General features: G+C 33.8%; 1 protein-coding gene across 2 annotated transcripts; it reads left to right on the plus strand.

Moving 5' to 3' along the window:
* Positions 1–7,613: 7,613 nt before the first annotated feature.
* Positions 7,614–14,293, plus strand: LOC18435936 (accelerated cell death 11). 2 transcript variants are annotated; one of them, XM_006845968.4, is made up of 4 exons: positions 7,614–7,938; positions 10,269–10,441; positions 11,072–11,217; positions 14,029–14,293. In XM_006845968.4, exons 1-4 carry the CDS (start codon positions 7,753–7,755, stop codon positions 14,133–14,135), a joined length of 612 nt encoding a protein of 203 aa, XP_006846031.3. In that variant the 5' UTR covers positions 7,614–7,752; the 3' UTR covers positions 14,136–14,293. The 2 variants fall into 2 exon arrangements, 1 of the variants encoding a protein (XP_006846031.3); XR_016048848.1 differs by having other exon boundaries at positions 7,615–7,938; positions 10,269–10,406.
* The last annotated feature ends 5,390 nt before the right edge of the window (positions 14,294–19,683 follow it).

A 19,683-nucleotide genomic window follows, 5' to 3' on the forward strand; every position in this document is an offset into this window, starting at 1 on the left:
TGAAACAACAATTAGAAGAATTATTAGATAAAGGTTTTATCAGGCCCAGTGTGTCACCTTGGGGTGCTCCAGTACTGTTTGTCAAAAAAAGAGATGGGACTATGAGATTGTGTATTGATTATAAACAGTTGAACCAAGTGACAGTGAAAAATAAGTATCCATTACCTAGAATTGATGATTTATTTGATCAATTACAAGGATCACAAGTGTTTTAAAAAATTGATCTTAGATCTGGATACCATCAGCTTAAGATTAAAAGTGAAGATGTACTCAATACAGCTTTCAGAACAAGGTATGGCCATTATGAATTTTTAGTCATGCCTTTTGGATTAACTAATGCACCGGCTGCATTTATGGATTTGATGAATCAGATCTTTAAGCCCTTTTTGGATAAATTTATTGTGGTATTCATCGATGATATTTTAATTTATTCCAAGAATCAGAAGGAACATGAGCAGCATGTAAGAATGGTATTGCAAATATTAAGAGAAAAGAAATTGTATGCCAAACTTAGTAAATGTGAATTTTGGCTTGAACAAGTGACATTTTTAGGACATGTCATATCAAAGGAAGGTCTATCAGTTGATCTTTCAAAGGTTGAAGCCGTTGTTAATTGGAAACAGCTAAGTAATGTGACTGAAGTTCGAAGCTTTTAGGGATTGGCAGGATATTACAGAAAATTTGTAGAAGGATTTTCTCGAATCGCAATCCCATTGACTCGATTGACACAGAAAAATGTCAAATTTGAGTGGACAAGTGAATGTGAGGAGAGTTTTCGAGAACTAAACGTTCGATTAACTTCAACATCTATTTTAACTATTCCTGAGGGGAGTGGGGGATTTGTGATTTATAGTGATGCTTCACATAAAGGTTTGGGCTGTGTATTAATGCAATATGGGAAAGTAGTGGCATATGCATCCAGACAGTTGAAAGAATATGAGAAAAAATATCCAATTCATGATTTGGAGCTAGCTGCAATAGTATTCGCTTTGAAAATATGGAGGCATTATCTATATGGTGAGCAATTCGTAATATACACGGATCATAAGAGTTTGAAATACCTTTTCTCTCAGAAGGATTTAAGTATGCGGCAGATAAGATGGATGGATTTCTTAAAAGATTATGAGTGTAAAGTCCATTATCATTCAGGAAAAGCTAACATTGTGGCCGACGCTCTAAGTAGAAAATCTACGGGAGTCTTAGCTCATCTAATGATCCAAGAAATGCGATTGTTAGAGGAAATAGTGGATTGGCATCCAACTTCGTCCATTAATGGTGTGGTAAGTATGATTGCCAACATTAATACGGAACCCTAATTAATCCAACATATTCGATTGGCACAAAAGAAAGACCCTCAGCTTATAACAATTATAGAAGAGGTGAAGCAAGGAAAGAGAGATGAATTCTCTATATGTAGTGATGATTTGCTAAGATTCAAAGGTCGGGTTTGTGTCCCGAATGATAAGAGTGTAAAGAAAGCTATCTTAGAAGAAGCACATCATTCTCGTTATACGATCCATCCCGGAAGTATTAAAATGTATCAGGATCTGAATAAAACCTTTTGGTGGAATAATATGAAAAAAGAGGTAGCACTATTTATATCTAAATGTCTAACATGCCAGCAAGTAAAAGCTGAACATCAAAGGCCCGCTGGGTTGTTGCAGCCTTTACCCGTGCCAGAATGGAAGTGGGAGCACATCTCTATGGATTTTGTCTCTGGCTTGCCTAGAACAAATTCAGGACATGATAGCATTTGGGTCATTGTGGACCGGTTGACCAAAGCTGCCCACTTTCTACCGATTCGCACGACGTGCACTTTGGATCGACTGGCTCAATTGTACATTAAGGAAATAGTGCGGTTGCATGGAGTTCCTGTCAGTATTGTATCGAACAGGGATACTCGGTTTACTTCTAAATTTTGGGCTAGACTACAGTCAGCCATGGGGACGAGACTCACCTTTAGTACTGCCTTTTACCCCCAAACTGATGGACAATTGGAGAGGACCATCCAAACCTTGAAAGATATGTTGAGGGCCCGTGTTATTCACCTTACAGGAAGCTGGGATGACCATTTACCCCTGATTGAGTTTGCTTATAATAATAGCTTCCAAGCCAGTATTCAGATGGCACCTTATGAAGCCCTGTATGGAAGGAAATGCAGGTCACCCATATGTTGGGACGAGGTTGGTGAAAGAAAGCTTTTGGGACCAGAAATTGTCCAGATAACCATAGATAAAATAACATTAATTCGTGAAAGGCTCAGGACAGCTCAGTGTCGGCAAAAGAATTATACCGATAACCGAATGAGAGATCTTGAATTTGAGGAAGGTGATCGAGTTTTCCTAAAAATCTCACCAATAAAGGGCATTATGAGATTCGGCAAGAAAGGAAAGTTGAGCCCACGTTACATCGGACCATTTGAAATCCTGAAAAGAATCGGAGGTGTCGCTTATAGACTTGCCTTACCACCGGAATTGGCAAACGTTCATAATGTCTTTCATGTATCTTCACTACGAAAATATTAGCCCGACCCCTCCCATATCTTGAAATATGAACCTTTACCGATCAGGAAGGACCTATCATTCATTGAGCAGCCAATTTTGATACTGGATAGAAGGGTACAAGTGTTGCATAACAAGGAGATTCCTTTGGTCCGTGTATTATGGCAGTACCATTCAAGAGAAGAGTAACTTGGGAACGAGAAGACGAAATCAGAGAAAAATACCCCTATATTTTTCAGTAATCAGGTACACAAATTTAGAGGACTAAATTTCTTTAAGGGGGGAAGAATGTAACAATCCTAAAAAAAAAAAATTTTAAAAAAAAAAAAAAAAAAAGAAGAAGAGAAAAGATACTTTTAAATAGGTGATGGTCTGTTTGAGTATGATGGTCTTTGGGGACCATCACTATTTTCAAAAGTTTTTACTTGGTTTAAACTTTTGCTTGCTACTTGCCACGTCCTTTAGTGGACATGGTTTTCATATGTTAAAAACAGACTCTTAACGCGACACCTCAGGTATGAGGTAGAGCCTAATAAAATAATATAATAATACGTTATAAGAATTTAAATAGGGGAGGTGAGCACTCCCACCCTAGAAAATTTTGAGATCTCTCTCTCTCTTTGGTCGAAACACAGTGAACTCCTCTCTCGAACCAAATTTTTATCGGAAGCTCCCTCTCAAATATTTGTGAGTAAGTGACATCGTCTTCTTGAAAAATAATCTGTTTTTAATAAATAGTGATATTTCCGTCTAGGATCTTTATTTTATAAGCTTTGTGTGTAAGTGACATCGTCTTCCTGAAAAATAGTATGTTTTTAATAAATAGTGATATTTCCGTCTAGGATCTTTATTTTATAAGTTTTGTGTGTAAGTGACATCGTCTTCCTGAAAAATAGTATGTTTTTAATGAATAGTGATATTTCCGTTTAGGATCTTTACTTTATAAGTTTTGTGTGTAAGTGACATCGTCTTCCTGAAAAATAGTCTGTTTTTAATAAATAGTGATATTTCCGTCCAGGATCTTTATTTTATCAGTTTTATGTGTAAGTGACCTCATTGTCTCGAAAAACAATCCATTCTTTTTAAAAATAAAATGAAATAATTATTTTTGCTTATTATCATGAATTTTAGGTGCGATAAATTTTATGGGCACACGACCTCATTATCTTGAAAAATAATCTTTTTAATAAAAAATTGTGATATTTTATCTGTGTTAGAAATTTTAAATGCTGTAAATTCTTAGAAAAATAAATTTATTTATTTTTCTTGGCTATTGTTAGAAAATTTTAGATACTATCAAATTATTAGAAATAAATGTGATATTTCTGCTTTTAGTAAAATTGTGATATTTCTTTCTACTGTTTTGAATATTTAGACATTGTAAAATTCATGTGCAAATGACTGCCTTATTATTGACATTTTTGCAATTGATTATAGTATTGTTGTGAAATGTTTATTTGTGGATTGATATCCCATAAATTGTGATAATTCCGTATTCTTGAATTTCTATAAGAGTTTTTCTATACATATTAAATTGGCAATTATGCTAGAATGCCTTTACAAACTGCTACTTTTCTAAATTTGAGCCCAAAATATTTGATTGGTTATTTTTGAAATGTTATAGAGAGTGACTGTTATTAATGGTTTAAGTGAAATTCATATTAATGATTTCAGTGATATGTTGAGTACATGATATTGCTGCTTTCGAATATTTAAAGAGATTTAGAAATAATTTAAGTATGCAAGTGGACTCATTCGGTTCGCCGGTGAGGTATAAGTGGACCTATCTGGGACGCCGGTAGGGATTAAGTGGACTCATCCGGTACGCCAGTGAGGTATAAGTGGACCTGCAGGGATTAAGTGGACCTATCTGGGACGCCGATAGGGATTAAGTGGACCCATTAGGACGCTGATGGGGTGTATAGGTGACCTACTTGGGACGCCAGTAGGGTATTTTGTGAAATCCTTTGAATTATGCACTGCCGTTAAAGGTGTTATAAGCATTTCAATTACTCGGATTATACTTAATTATGCATTTATTGAAAGTGAAACTGTTGATGCATTTCTGTTAATAGATCTCATTTTGGAAAATATTGATATCTTTCAATCATGATTATTTTTAGGATTACGATGATCACTTACTGAGTAGCCAAACTCATCAAACTATGGTAAACATTTTTTCAGGATAACTGCGGATTCATTTTGAGTGCTAGTCAAGATCAACCTTGGAAGATATTGTTGTTGTGCTAGCTTTCTTTATTTACTTTGTAACACCTCGCCACTGTAAATTTGTCCTATCAATAGATGTATATATGTTTTGTCTGTCAAATCTCAGGAATAACAGTATTGTAAATTCTTGGGGTGTGACACATTTGGACTGTTGGTTTCAATTGTTTTTAATTGAACCACCTCTTTGCATCCATCATTAAGATAGGTGCTTTATACCTTAGGACCACATATTGTAGAAATGCAGTCCACTCCGCACTAAACAATTTTCCATTACACATTCATTCCTCCAGATTAATTGTGACCACTTTGAACCGAAGATAATGAACTCATTACTCCATATTAGTTGTGACCACTTTGTACCGAAGATAAATAAACTCATTATATACTTTGTCATGATAAAATATAATATGTGGGAACTTAGTGAATTGACCAATTTGGATTGCCCGATTCCTTATAGGTGTTGTTCAGTGATGGAATGAGATGATTTCAGACTAATTCCGGTCCCACAATTAACCGGGTTGGTATGGATTAATCCCCGATTTGGATTTTTGCCATTTTTTTAGATATTGCAGTCCCTGCTTTCAAGGCATACGATGAGTTTGTTTAATTTTATGCAAACGAAATGCCAATTACCGTAACAAACTGGTCATGCTTTTACTTAAAAGTAAAAGATCACCCTACTTTTATGGAATGGAATGTTTGTTTTTAAAGGAATTATGGGATGGAATGTTGGTAGTTGAAAAATAACATATCTATAAAAGAGCGTAGCTAAGATAAGGACGTTGAGATGGATGAGCGGCAAGACAATAAATGATAAAATTTAAAATAAATTCATTTGAATGAATTAAATGGTGAATCTAATATGCGATAAGATGAGGGTAAGTAGACTTGGGAGGTTTGGTCAAATTCAGTGGCGACCTAGAATAACACTAGTTAGGATGGACGATTTGATTCGAACGGAATTGCTTTAAAAAGGCAAAGAGAAGGCCCACAAGGACATGATGTATATAGTTGGAAGATATGTGATGATCTATGACTAGATTAACTGTATGGCCATTAATAGAGTGGAATGGAAGAGTATGATTGAAATAATCGACCCTAAATAGTTGGGATAAGGTTCGAATGATGATGATAATATATATCCAACAATTTCTCATAGATTGCGTCTCATTAGCCCTACCTAGAGCTATTCATAGGTACCATGTTTCTACTATCAAAATGTCAATCTTACTTTTAGTGTGTGCTTATATGTATATGTACGTATTTACATATGTATGTGTGCGTGCGCATGTGTATATATTCAAATGGGAATCTTATAACTATAATAGCTAAACGTATTAAACATCGACCAAATAATTTCACATGGATATTAAAGTCATTAATTGTATTCGAACTTGTCAGGATAAAATAATAAAAGGGTGTAGTTTACATTACATAGGGCAGCAATCTTAATTGTAGAAACAAGGTTTGCGTGTTCTAAACTGTCCGTTTATTTATATAATATAGATTTGACGCAATTTTCTAATGTGATGTCAATTTTCATACTGTTTTATAAGTTGTGTAAAATCTACACTGTTCAACCAAAATAGATGGTGTAGAACACGATAACATTGAAAATACAATGTCAAATTAAGAAAAGGTTATGTTAGGGTTCTACCTGTGAGTATCTCTTTAATATACTCAGCAATAAAGGACATTTATTGTCCCTTGTTTTGTAATATAAATTTTTTTGAGTAGTGATGTTTTTCTAGGAGAGGTAGGATAAATATCTCTATAAAAAATCAATGACATTTTATTAGTAGTTAAAAAGCAATCATTGTTTTATGTGGATGATGTTATCATCCGCTATAGTTAATAAATGCTTATTTTTCTATCAAGAATTTATACTTACCTCTATTTAATTACCTAAAATATTTATTGAAAAAACATTACTTCATAGTGGGATAAGGCTATCGAGTGTGTAAAAATGTTGAATACCTTAAAAAAATACTAATATGTGTATGAATACCTTAACATAATCCATTGAAACTAGGAAAAATTTATATAGAATCGAGGCTTTAAACAATCAAATTAGAGCCCACATCAAAAATTTATGGAGAAGGGGTTGTTTTGATGCCCAAATATCCTCAAATTGATCACCTCGACATCAAGATGCATGGATATGAAAAAAATAGATTTCGAGTTTGGAAAATAATGGACCTTGTAATGCATATTTGGTCCTTTAATTTTCAAGATTTTCATAGATCTTCTCGACCTATACTATTTTTGAAGCTTTAAATGTTTTAATTAAAAAAAAACATAATTTAAAGCTATCAAAAAGATTTCCAGTATTGAAACCACATTTCTTGACACTACTTGAAGGTGTGCTTTATTTTTTATTATTTAAAGCCTCGACTCTATACAAACCGCACCCTTAAAAATAATGTATAATATCATAATCTTACAATTACAAGTAAAGGTCAAGTTTGCAACATTTATTTTTTAAAAAAAAAGCAATAAAAAATCTTAACTAAAGTTCAGGGCCGGCAATTGGCCTAAAAAGCACTAGGCCTTGGACCAAAAAATATGGCTCGAGGCCGGCAATCACAACCAAGGGTACGGTCGGGCGAGATACGGTACGGTTATGATAGATCCGATCTGACCCAACCCTTTTGTTCTCTTGAATTTTACATTTGATTTTCTCTTTGATTCTATTTGACCGAACCTGCCTAGCCCAGCTGTAATAAAGCCCGGGCCTCTTTGGCCCTTCTCTAGCCGAGCCAGGCCTGGGCCTGCTTGATGGGAACTGGGCTAGGTCCAGTTTTTGGGTGGAAATAGTAAAGACAAAAGCGCCAATAGCAATTTTTCTTGAGGTTTATAGAGGACCCTCTCGTCCGGTCAAATCGAAGCATACAAATCGAATCTCCTTCCTTAATTCGTATTCCCGCTATTCATTTTTCTCTCCTCTGCAATTCCTTCCTGATTCCAGGAAAAAAAAAAAATTCAGAATAAGAAGAGAAAGAGTGTGTAGTTTTTCTCATCAATGGCGTCCGACGGAAAACCCCTGAAACAGATCGCAGAGTCCTTCCAAGAGATTGCACTCACTCTGAATTCGCAAGCCTCTGATATTGAGGTTACCCCATTTTCGCGAGCTTGCTCTCATGTCTCTGTCCTCTTTGGGTGTCTTGGACTAGCCTTCAAATTTGCAGAAATGGATTATGTGGCCAAGGTGATTGAATGTTCACTGTGTTTTTTCGAATTATTGATGAGAATTGATGGGATTTCGTGCTTCAGTGTTATGGGTTTGTGAAAACAATAGTTTTTTGGCAGAAAAAATTGCATTTTTACGTTGGTTGTTTGCGTTTTCTCTTGAATTTTTTTATTTTTAGGATAGTTATTTGGAACTTCTTATCACATCTATTAGAAACTTTGCTTATGTTAGATAGATGCGCAATTGCTTATGTTTCATTACAAATGGATTTATTGTTTAATTTGGTGAGAATTCGAAATGATTTATTGGATTGTTTTGGTTTGAAATTTTGGACATTTTGTTCTTGACTGCTTTGGTTAATCTTTGATGGGGAGGGAGGGAGAATGTGTTTGTTGTTTAGTTTGGCGAGAATTCGAAATGATTTATTGGATTGTTTTGGGTTGAAATTTTGTAGGGAGGGAGGGAGAGTGTGTTTGTTGTTTAGTTTGGTGAGAATTCGAAATGATTTATTGGATTGTTTTGGGTTGAAATTTTGTAGGGAGGGAGGGGGTCAGAATTCAAAATGATTTATTGGATTGTTTTGGGTTGAAATTTTGGAGGGAGGGAGAACGACAGATTTGAATTGTTGGAATGTGATAATTTGAAAATTCAGCACATGTCAACGGGTTAAAGAATTCACACTCAACTGGCATTTATATCACGTTACTCTGATTGCTCTGGAAATTTAGGTGGGTACTTTCTTCTCTCTCTCAATTTCATGGATGAATTGCTAAGATTATGTTCATTTTATTTCAGAGCATAATTTTGACATCAATATTTGAGCATTTTCATCACTTTAGCGAATTAGATGAATGATGAGATATGGAAAAAAAAAATCTATTGTTTCATTAAATTGAGGTGGGGTGAATTCCTCTTAAGATTTTCTTCTCAAATACTTTCTTGTGGTTGCCATAGAGGATTAATTTGCATGATGCACATATTGACACATGGTCTTCATCTATTTGCTTTTGTTTACATGTTTTGCGATTATTGTCTATGGAGCTTTTACTTTCATCATCATCATCATCCGAGAATTATCCCAACTATTTGGGGTTACCTATACGAATCCTGTTTTGCATTATGCTCTATAAATGGCCAAACCCTTAGATATAGGGAATGCCCTGGTATGAGCATGTAATATAGGTTTAGGATTCATGAAAAGATGTGTTAAAATTTCATGCTGGAAGCCTACCTAAAACAACCTTCTTCCTTTATTTGGGCTTGGGACCAGCATGGCCGGCTTGGGACTTGCCATGGCAGAGTTTTTATTGTACTTTCTGTAATTACTTAATTTTCACAAAGGTGGGAATATGGCAAAGTTCATGGCGACTTATTTGAATAATTATGTCTAAATCTTAGTTCAAACACTCATTCATGTATACAATTATTGTCTCAACTCTCAAAGCAACTTACAATACGGTCAATTTTTTAGCCCTTTGCATCATTTTTTTTTGAAACTGTAGCCTCGTGCAATTAACCATTTGATAACTCTAAATGGCCCAGCTACAGGTTTTCATTTGCATTATCTTGGGTCACCATTTGTTTCCCTTGTCATATAACATGCTAATTGAACAAACAACTATTTCTGGAGCTTCTCATCAAACTTACTTCCTATTCACTTTTACTTGAAGTTTGAAATTACGTTAGTCTGCATGTTTCTGAGTAAGTCAGTCCATTCTGAAGGTCCTTTGGGAAGATCATTGTGTTTGTCAATAACCATTTAGATACGTCATAGTGTATTTTGTGTGTGTTGTTCTGTATTTACTATTTTTCCTCTATTGATTGGTTATATACAAATGTTGCTTTCCAAATCTCCTATAAATTTGAGCATTGTCGAATTTAGGAGACAACCTTCCATATTGAACTATTAAATCAAGATCAAAAATTTGAAGGGAAAGTATAGTAATGGTGTTTGATATATTGTACACCAATGTGGCATCCCCCATCCATTCCTGATGATGGATGTCGATGATTACAACACCTGGAAGAATGTCCACGCTTAGGACCCACAAATCTCTATTGGTCATCATTTTTGAAGGGATTGTGGATGCCTGTCTTCTAGAATATACAAAGTGAAGGTGTGGTGCTTTGCCATATTGAAATAGGCTACTGTGTACTAGGGTGCACTTGTGGTTTTGAATTTGTTTGGTCCTGTGTTCTGCTTTTGCTCACTTTAGATATAATAGAATGCGTAGCTGGATGAGGATTTATTCCAATGCATTGATTTTTCTTTCTCAATGTTGCTGATGTTCTTTAATATTTGTATTTTAATAGGAAGCAGTGCATGAACTTTTATTGCTTATAACCAGGTCGGAGATCTAGTGGAAGCTTCCAAGTCAATTGGTACATTGCAATCCCTACTTGATGATGACATTCAGCAAAACAGTGTGAGAAAAGGGGGGAGTCATTCTCGCAACCTTCTTAGGGTGAAGCGTGGGCTTGACATGGTCAGAGTTCTATTTGAGAAAATTTTGGTGATGGAGTATGTTCGTAACTAGCAAAATTTCATTCCACATTCATTTTTAAGTTAATTTCCTTACCAATGTACAAATGTTATCAGATCCGGACTTATTTGTTTTTATTGTTGCTGAATGATATGAAATGCTATGTTAACTTCCTCCAAAATTTTGTGGTTCTCTTTAGGGAAATTTATCAAAAAACACTAAGATGAACTATTTAACATCTCCCCTATTTCATTTGATTTGATTTCAAAATGCCATCAAAGAACACATATTCATGAGTTAGCATAGTTGATATCTTAGGCGTGTTTTGATACATGGGTGAAATGTTAAATAGTTGATTTATACTTTCCCTAAATATAAATTGATGGACTAAAGATCAACTAGCATAAGGATTTTTAGGAGAATGACATTGAAACACATGAAGAAGCAATATACTTGGAAGCCTGATTGCTCTATTTCTTTTTTCATAAAAAAAAGAAAAAGAAAAATAAAAGTAAAACTGACTGCTCTCTGTTGTAATATTTCTAAGTTCTTTATTGCACTTCGAAAATCCTTAGGCTTGCCTTCCTATAAGGGATTTTTTTGTTAGTCCTGCGTTACATTCATCATGTTATGATTATTATTAATTAGAACTACTGTTCCTATGGCAGGGGAAATTCCCTTAGGGATCCAGCATCAGTGGCATATGCACAGGTTTTTGCTCCTCACCATGGGTGGGCCATTAGGAAGGCTGTTGCTGCAGGAATGTATGCCCTTCCTACTAAGGCGCAACTTCTTAAGAAGCTAAATGAAGATGGTATGTAGGGTACATGGTTGATTATTTTCTTATTGGGGAATTTAAACTATTATATAATCCAAGGTGCTAGTTATATGAAAGAAAATAGCAATTTTTTAGTCCAATGTCTCATCCACATCTAGTGAATTGGTGGACAATGATGGAGAAAGGTGGTACCTACCAAAACCGGAGAGAATTCAAATGGTGCGTCCCATCCTCTATACTCCCATCATTTCATTGAAAGTGCTGACCCAATGCATTATGGGTTTCACATAGTCCAATGGATTAGAGCAGTGATTAGAAATTCGACAAGTTGACTTGGAACTGGTTTAGTCAGCTCGAGACTGGTAGGTTCCGGGCCGAGTCTCGCGTGAACTTGGGCGAGATGCCAGTACCAATGAAATAAAAAAAAAGAAAAAAGAAAAAAAGAGAAGCATATATACTATAACCCCCAAAATAAGGCATTGAAGCCATCAATTTGAGATTTTGATAAGGTTTTATTATAAAAAATTTATGATTCTTCAACCCCAAAATTCTTATCCTCCTTTCTTCCAATTTCTCACTTGATTCTTAATGAAAACACCTGAAATTTGATTCAAATTATTTGTTTTTAATCCCTCTATTAAACCCCCTGCCAATTTTTAGTATAAAAAATCAAAACAAAAGAGGTTGAATTTTTAAATTGGGGGTTTCTTGAACCTGAAATCGGAAATCTTCAATTTCTCTCCCATTTTTTTACCAAATTCATTCAAATCTATCTCAAAATGTTTCTATCACATTGATCTATAGAAGCCCTATTTCTTATTTATCTTTGAATGAAAACCAAAAAAATATGAATTTTGATTTTTGGTATTTTTCAGCCCTTTTATCCGCCTTTTTCTTGCCCTTTTTTTTAATTTGTAATTTTGGATTTTGATTTTGGCTTATGCTTCCTAGTGTATGAAATCAATTGTTTGATTTCAAATACTTGATTTAATGTATTTTTAAATTTTCAAATTTTTTATCTTTTACTTTTTTAAAAAGTTTTTTTAATATAAAATGAGTCAGCTGGTCTGACTCACCATGTCTACTCTGTTGACTCGGATCTGCAGGTACTCAGGTCGGGTACCCGAGCGCGGTTTTTAAACACTGGATTAGAGTATATTTTCTCTCCATTTGTTTTTGAAGTTTATGAAGAATTTCCAGTAAAGATTGCCATAAAGGTCATTGCCATTGGGTTTACTGTTTATTTTATTTTTTCTTTCATAGGTACCACTAATTTTACTAAGCTAAAGTAAGTGGAGCGTAGTCACCTTACATGTGGTGCCTTCCATGAATCTTTCACCATATTCATGAACTGATTTCTCCTCATGAATTTTCGTAGGAAAATTGCAAGTTACAAAACCTGAAGTGTGAACCTCAACATGAAATCTTAATTTGTTACATGGGAAGTGAAACAAATGGACGTCAACTACATGAAACATCACAAACTTGGTTCTCTTTGCCATGTAGTTTGTCATGTCCTTTGGAACCTTCCAAATACCATTCCATGTTGTTTCCTGGCACCACACAGGACCATTTATTTTATCTCCTTCCAAATTCTTTTATGATTTTGTAAGGAAAGTACACTTTGGATGTATAAATGCACAAGATTTACAAAAAGGTTCCATCAACCACTCTGTCCGTTTAGCCTCCAAATTCCATTGACCCCATCTACATTTCATAAACCACCTTGGAATCTAAGTTGACTATCGTCATGGTTTTCTCTCTCTGCCCCAATTTTGGGTCTCATCTGTGGTTCCCATGAATCCTGTGGACTGAGCTTGGAGACACTGGTGCAACTTTGTGACTTTGGTTATCAAGATCAACATTATGTATTAACCCAATAATAGACCTTATGGTAAGATCCAACTAAACCAAAAGGCCTATCCACCTCACAGCCACTGACCCTGTTGATTCGGAAGAAAATGTTATCTATTAACCCAAATGAAATAAAACACATATTTGGATAGGACTGGAGGAAAGGTCAGAACCACAAATTGTTCCACCACCTCCGAGGCAGTGGATATCAGCCACCCCACTAGCTTGATACCCTCCTCTCAGGCCCAATCCTTATTTCAGAATCTTCGGTTTCCTAAGTTGTTTGCTGATGCCACCTATTCTGCGTAAGAATACATGTTCAGGTTTCGTAGACTTACGTGCGCCAGTAGCACAGTTGAGGATGAAACTCTTGCAGCAGGAAATTTACCATTTCATAATGAAGCTTCTTTTTGTGGAAGACACAGGATATGTAATGCTTTTCTGTATTTCAGAGATGGTTGTGTATATCACAGTTTTGCAACACATGGGATGGACAGCCTTGTAGTATTTGTGTAAAGGGATATTTACTCATTTTGATATTCGTATATCACATACGTGCTATTATGAGCTTTTTCTTCTAATTTGAAATTACATTATTTTGTGTCCCTACATTTTTTTTAACAGTGTTTTCGTCTGTTATCTTGCTTTTCGTTATATGAAATTCCATAACATGCTGATACTGTTCAAATTAACATGTTGATACTGTTCAAATTGATCTTGATGAGACCTAAAAATTCTGGGCTCCAAATCACTCTTGTGCAAAATCATATTAAAGAGTTACACTCAATTAAATTGATAACGTAATGAACCTTATGATGTCTTCATGTATAAATTAATCAAACACAATTTTTTTTGAATTGTAGATTGTAGAAAAATGAAAGTCTTGAAGAAAAAACTACTGTCTAGTGCCTTTTGCTTATGTGTCTTAGTGGCTAGAGAAATTAGGCCATATTCCATATTATACATTCAATGACCTGTAATCTGTTCTTTCAGAGGCTTCAGCTAGGGTTCAAATGGAAAGCTATGTTGCTGCCTCAACTCCAATCATAAATTACATCGATATACTGTTCCTCTCACGAGAACTAGGAATAGACTGGTGAGCACCCAACCTGTATGGCTTTGATATCATTTCTTTTTCTTGACATAATTGGATTGAGGCCCTAAAGGAGGGTATGTAAAACTATTATGTAAACATTATTCATGTATATTTGTTCCCTTCAATAAAATTATTGAAAGTTTTTTTTTTTGAGAAATAAAATTATTGGAAGTTTTCAAAATTATATTTTTGCAAATATGGCACAAATAGCACATTTAGGGCCTTTGGATGCACTTGTTATAACTAATAATTCACTATTTAAATAAAATAATGTTGATAATGAATTATTTGTTGTTTGGCAGTATCCATCATAAAGTTATATGAGATAAACTTATAGATAAATCTACATAAAAGCTTATTTTTTCTAAAACATATTCACATTATTCAAAGTAATTTGTTGAAATTATATAAAACTAGAAATTGCTAAAAATAGTTGGAATTCACTGAAAAAAAGTAAATAATTAAATAATATTATGTATAATATAGGATGAGGTACTGTGGTGTATGTTGTTTGCGTGCGATATAGTTTTAATCGATGAGACCCGAAGCGGCATTCACACAAAGTTAGAACTTTGTAGGGATGAGCTAGAATCTAAAGGTATTAAAATTGGTTAGACTAAGACAGAGTGCATGGAATAATAGGAGTAGAGACGAAGAAGTAGTTAAGATTAACAACCAAAAAATACCAAAAAGAGTGCACTTTCAATATCTTGGATCGATAATTCAGGAAAATAGAGAGATTGAGGAAAATGTCACACATAGAATTGGAGCTAGGTGGGGCGAGGTGGAGATGTGCAACTTGAGTTTTATGTGATCGTGGCAATACCAATGAAGCTGAAGGAAAAGTTCTATAGGACAATTGTGAGGCCATCTTTGCTTTATCGGATGGAATGTTGGGCGGTTAATAAACGATATGCCCATAAGATGAGTGTAGTTAAGAAGAGGATGTCGACATAGATGAGTGACAAAACATAAAGAGATATGATTCAAAATGAATATATCCAGGATAATTTAGGTATGGCTCCAATAGGCGATAAGATAATAAAAAGTCGACATAGGTCGGCTGGCCATGTGCACTGCAAACCCAGCACAACACTTGTTATGAGGTGTGAGTTGGTTCAAATGGAAGGCCAAAAAGGGCAAGGGGTTGGCTCAGAAAAGATATGACTCGTTGAAGTATGACCCTTGATAGAGCAGAATTGTGGATCGAGATTCATGTAGCCAACCCAAAATAGTTAGAAAAAGACTTTGATGATGATGATGATGTATAATATAGGATACGTACCAAACAACTAACGTAACAATATTATCCAAAATATATTACTTTTAAATAAAATAGTCTATTCTAGATAAAGTCAATTGTCAGAGAGCCTATTTGGATGTCCTCGTTATCACTGATAATTCACTTTTTAATTAAAAGTAATCCTAATAATGATCTATTTGTTATTTGGTAGTGTTCGTAATAAAGTTAGTGAGATAAACATATAGGTAGTTTTACATATAGTTTTGTCTTTTCAAAAACTGTTTTTATTTTAGTCAAAGTAATTTGTTAAAATCGCATACAACTAGAAATAGCTAAAATAGACATAAAAACACCAAAAATTTAAATAATTAAAAATATTACATAATTCAAGATACATACCAAAGAGTTAATAGAGCACTATTATCTGGAATAAATTACTTTAGGGAGTGATATATTGCAACAATTCTATATTAGTATAATGAAACATTTTTCAAAACCATGCTACGACCATTTGTTTGACCCCAATTTTTAAATATACACTTTTTTCATTTTGAACAATAATATAAATATATATTTTTTTTGAAAAAACACACACTAGAAAGTCTTTTTTAACCTAATTAATATAGGCCGTCCATATTAATGAGATACTTAGATATAGCTTTAGAATGATTTTTTTACCCTTCCAAGTTTTTTAGATAGCTTTCTTATCATTGGATTAATAATATTAAAAGAGAGAAAAAATGATTTTGAATTAGTTCAGACCTAGATCTTAAAATTCACCAAATAAATGGTTTATATTTATTGTTGGAGGGGGATTCATTTTGACCATATCTAGGGTGCAAATTGAATTTTATATTTTTTAGGATCGACTATTGGGATTAAGAGAGTGTGTGCAAATTATGGGATTATACAAATGTCATAAACATGGTTTTCTAAAGTGTGCTTTCATTATATTCAATTGTATTATTCCCCTATTAATTTTAGATAAGATAGTCTATTCCATATAAAGTTAATTGTCATCCAAACGGGCCTGAACTGTGTGTTTGGATGTACTGGTTATCACTGATAATTCCTTTTTTCAATAACGTTAATCATAATAGTGGATTATATGTTCTTTCATAGTATCTCTGATAAAACTATTTGAGATAAACTTATGGGCAATTTTACAAATAGGTTTATCTTTTTGAAAAGCCATTTCTACTTTATTCATAGCAATTTGTTGAAAATCAAATGTTTTTAATCACAAATGACCAAAAGTACCTAAATTCTTTTAATAATTAAATAGTATCATGTGTTATGTGTTAAATAACTAACAAAATAATTTTACACGAACTATATTAATTCTATATAAGCAGCTTGCTCCTAATAAAATTAAATATCATCCAAGCCCTTTGGAGCCTTTTTGTGGATTGACAAATTATTTAAAAATTAAATTTCTGAGGAGATTGATTAGGCATATTAATTGTCCCTTGGCTTCAATTGAGTGGTAGATATATCAGTTTGGCTTTAGCTTGAATACTTGAAATTGGTTCTAAGAAGCCAAACGAGCTGATCTATCTTTCATTCACCAAAAAAGAAAAAGAGATTGATTGTGTACTGAACCTCCTTATTTATACTATGAAATAAGAAAATATAGTTAACAATCAAGGTAATTACTTACATATTTTAATGTCTAAGTTAGTATTAGGATATGTTTTGCTTTTTGGGTAAGCTATTTGCTAATTTTAAATTTGATTGCCTTATCTACATTAATTCACTTAAGGTGAACTGCTTCAATATTAGTAATATTTCATAAGTAACTCATATATATATATATATATATATATGGGAAAATATGGGATTAGCCCACTAGCTCATATGAACATATGGGCCCAACGGTTCATATTGAATCTGGGCCGATCTGACGATCATAAATGTCATGTAGTGCTTGAATTTTATTTTATTTTCTACAAATTCAAATCACTTGAAATTTTATTTGTGTGTTCTTCTCATCAAGGCGCACTTAAAAAATATATATATAAAAATTATTCGTGAAAAACAAAATAATCAAAATACTCCCCAAAACTTTTTGGGGGTATTTTGATTAATTTATTTCATATAAAAATTTTGATATTTTTCGACAATTAACCTATTTTTGATGAACACAGGCTTAAAATTTCAAGTGATTTGGATTTGTAAAAAAAAAACTAAAATTCAAACACTACCAGACATCCGTGATCGTCAGATTGGCCCAGAATCAATATGGGACGTTGGGCTCATATGTTCATATGAGTTGGGCTAATCCCCTCTCTTCTATATATATATATATATATATATATATATATATATAAGATACTACAAAACGCCTATAGGTAAAGTTCTATAGTACTTCACCTACACTTTATCACTATCCAAAGTTCATCACATGGTCACAATTGTCCTGTAGTATTTGAATTTTTATATTTATTATACTAATCAGATTTATTTAAAATTTGGGGCTGTGTATATATGACCAAGTCACACCAAAATAAAATATTAAAAAAATAATAGTCATTAAATAAAATGACAAAATTACCCCTAAAACTTTATAGGTGTATTTTGTGTAATTTTTATCATTCAAATTATTTATTTTATATTTTGTTCATGTGCATCTCACTAAGGCACACACACCTACAAAATTTCAGATCATTATGATTTGTAAAAATTATATTAAAATTCAAATACTATCAGACATCCGTGTCCGTGTGATAAACTTTAAACAGTGATAAAGCCGTAGGTGAAGTACTGTAGAACTTCACCTATAGGCGTTTTGTGGTATATATATATATAATTCCTTATCACCTAACTTTAAATGTCTCTTAAAATCCTTTCAAAGTTCAATCTATACACTGTTCATTGCTGAAGTTTCTACAAGGCCTAGGCTTTATGAAAACAAAATGAAGCTTCACTTTAAATCCTTGCTCGAAAAGCGGATCTTTGAACAATTATTTTTTAGGGTGAAATGGACGGTCTAGATAATTTGTTTCAATTTACACTATTTTTAGAGTTTAAAATCCTTTTTTTTTTACAACTATAATGTTCAAGCTGAAATGAGCAATGTAAAGATTTTCCAATGCTTGAATTGTAAATATTCGTGAGATATGAGGTGAGGCTTTACGTATTTTGATAGGGCTGCAGCCCTATGAAACCATTTTCCTTTTGAAAATACATTTTTTTGGCTATAATAAATGATTGCCTAAAAAGTAATTTTAGATAATATATCATTGTAGCCAAAAAAAAAAAAAAAAAAAAAATTTAATTTCTCAAGTGTATTTCAAAATTTATCTTCATTCTACTCCACATAAATGCTCATTGTTTCTTTCGGAAGAGTAAGAGGCCTCCTTTTTGGACCAATTCAGGCTTTGAAAAATGATAAGCATTTCAACCGAACTCCCCACAATTCTTGGGACCGATTCTTGGCCCACAAACGGGTTAGGTCCTGGGGCCAGGCTTGACCAAAACGTCGCCGCCGGGACTAAGTCTTTTGGGCTCGGGCTGAGACTGAGTCTTTTGGATTCGGACTTGGAATATATGTGCATGTGGGGAAAAGTATTTCATGCATCAAGGAAGGGATGGAGGTGAAAAAAATGGTAGATCCATCAAAACCTAAAATAGACGGTCTAAAAAACATATCAAATAATATTACTTTTTGTTTTTTAATTTTTATTTTTGTTTTTTTGTATTTATGTTCTCCATGTTTGAGATTTTCTTGCCTTAAAATTTGCGAGATAGATGAGTCAACAGATTCATGAAAACCTTACCATCGTGTGTGTGAGAGAGATTCATGAAAACCTTACCATCCTGTGTGTGAGAGAGAGCCTGACGACTCGGATTCAATCAATCGTATATCTATGTTACTATTTTATTTTCAATATTTTATTAATAGTTTGTCAATTAAATTTGGTGGAGAGGTGAGCATGATAGAAAAATTTAAAAATCATATGCTAAAAATTTTAGAGAAAATGACCCCTCTACTCTCGATGAATGTGATGAATGTGGGTCATTTAAATCAATGAATTTGGGCTGTATAGTTTACACTATAGCACAATAGGACAGAGGGTCAAAATTAAAGAAGGAGATATGGCGGATCTTAAACTGGACTTAACCTAGATGGACCCTTGGACTATACACCCACCTGTTGGATCCAATATTAGAATCCAAACTTGGATTTGTATTGGCTCAATCCAGTGGTCGCCTTGTCTTTCTAACCCATTTATAGGACTAACAATGGGCCGGATGGCCCAGCCATCCAACTTGCCCCTAAAAAACTAGGGCTTGGCCACGAAATGTT

Source organism: Amborella trichopoda, chromosome 2 (assembly GCF_054954075.1).
Source record: "Amborella trichopoda isolate Santa Cruz 75 chromosome 2, AtrichopodaSantaCruz75HAP2 v2.0, whole genome shotgun sequence".
Classification (NCBI taxonomy): Eukaryota; Viridiplantae; Streptophyta; class Magnoliopsida; order Amborellales; family Amborellaceae; genus Amborella; species Amborella trichopoda.

Bases quoted from the DNA above. Each gene is read 5' to 3' on its own strand.
- LOC18435936 (XM_006845968.4), top strand. From the start codon at position 7,753: ATGGCGTCCGACGGAAAACCCCTGAAACAGATCGCAGAGTCCTTCCAA. The intron at 7,939-10,268 runs GTGATTGAATGT...GCTTATAACCAG, and splicing joins AAATGGATTATGTGGCCAAG to GTCGGAGATCTAGTGGAAGC. The intron at 11,218-14,028 runs GTATGTAGGGTA...CTGTTCTTTCAG, and splicing joins TAAGAAGCTAAATGAAGATG to AGGCTTCAGCTAGGGTTCAA.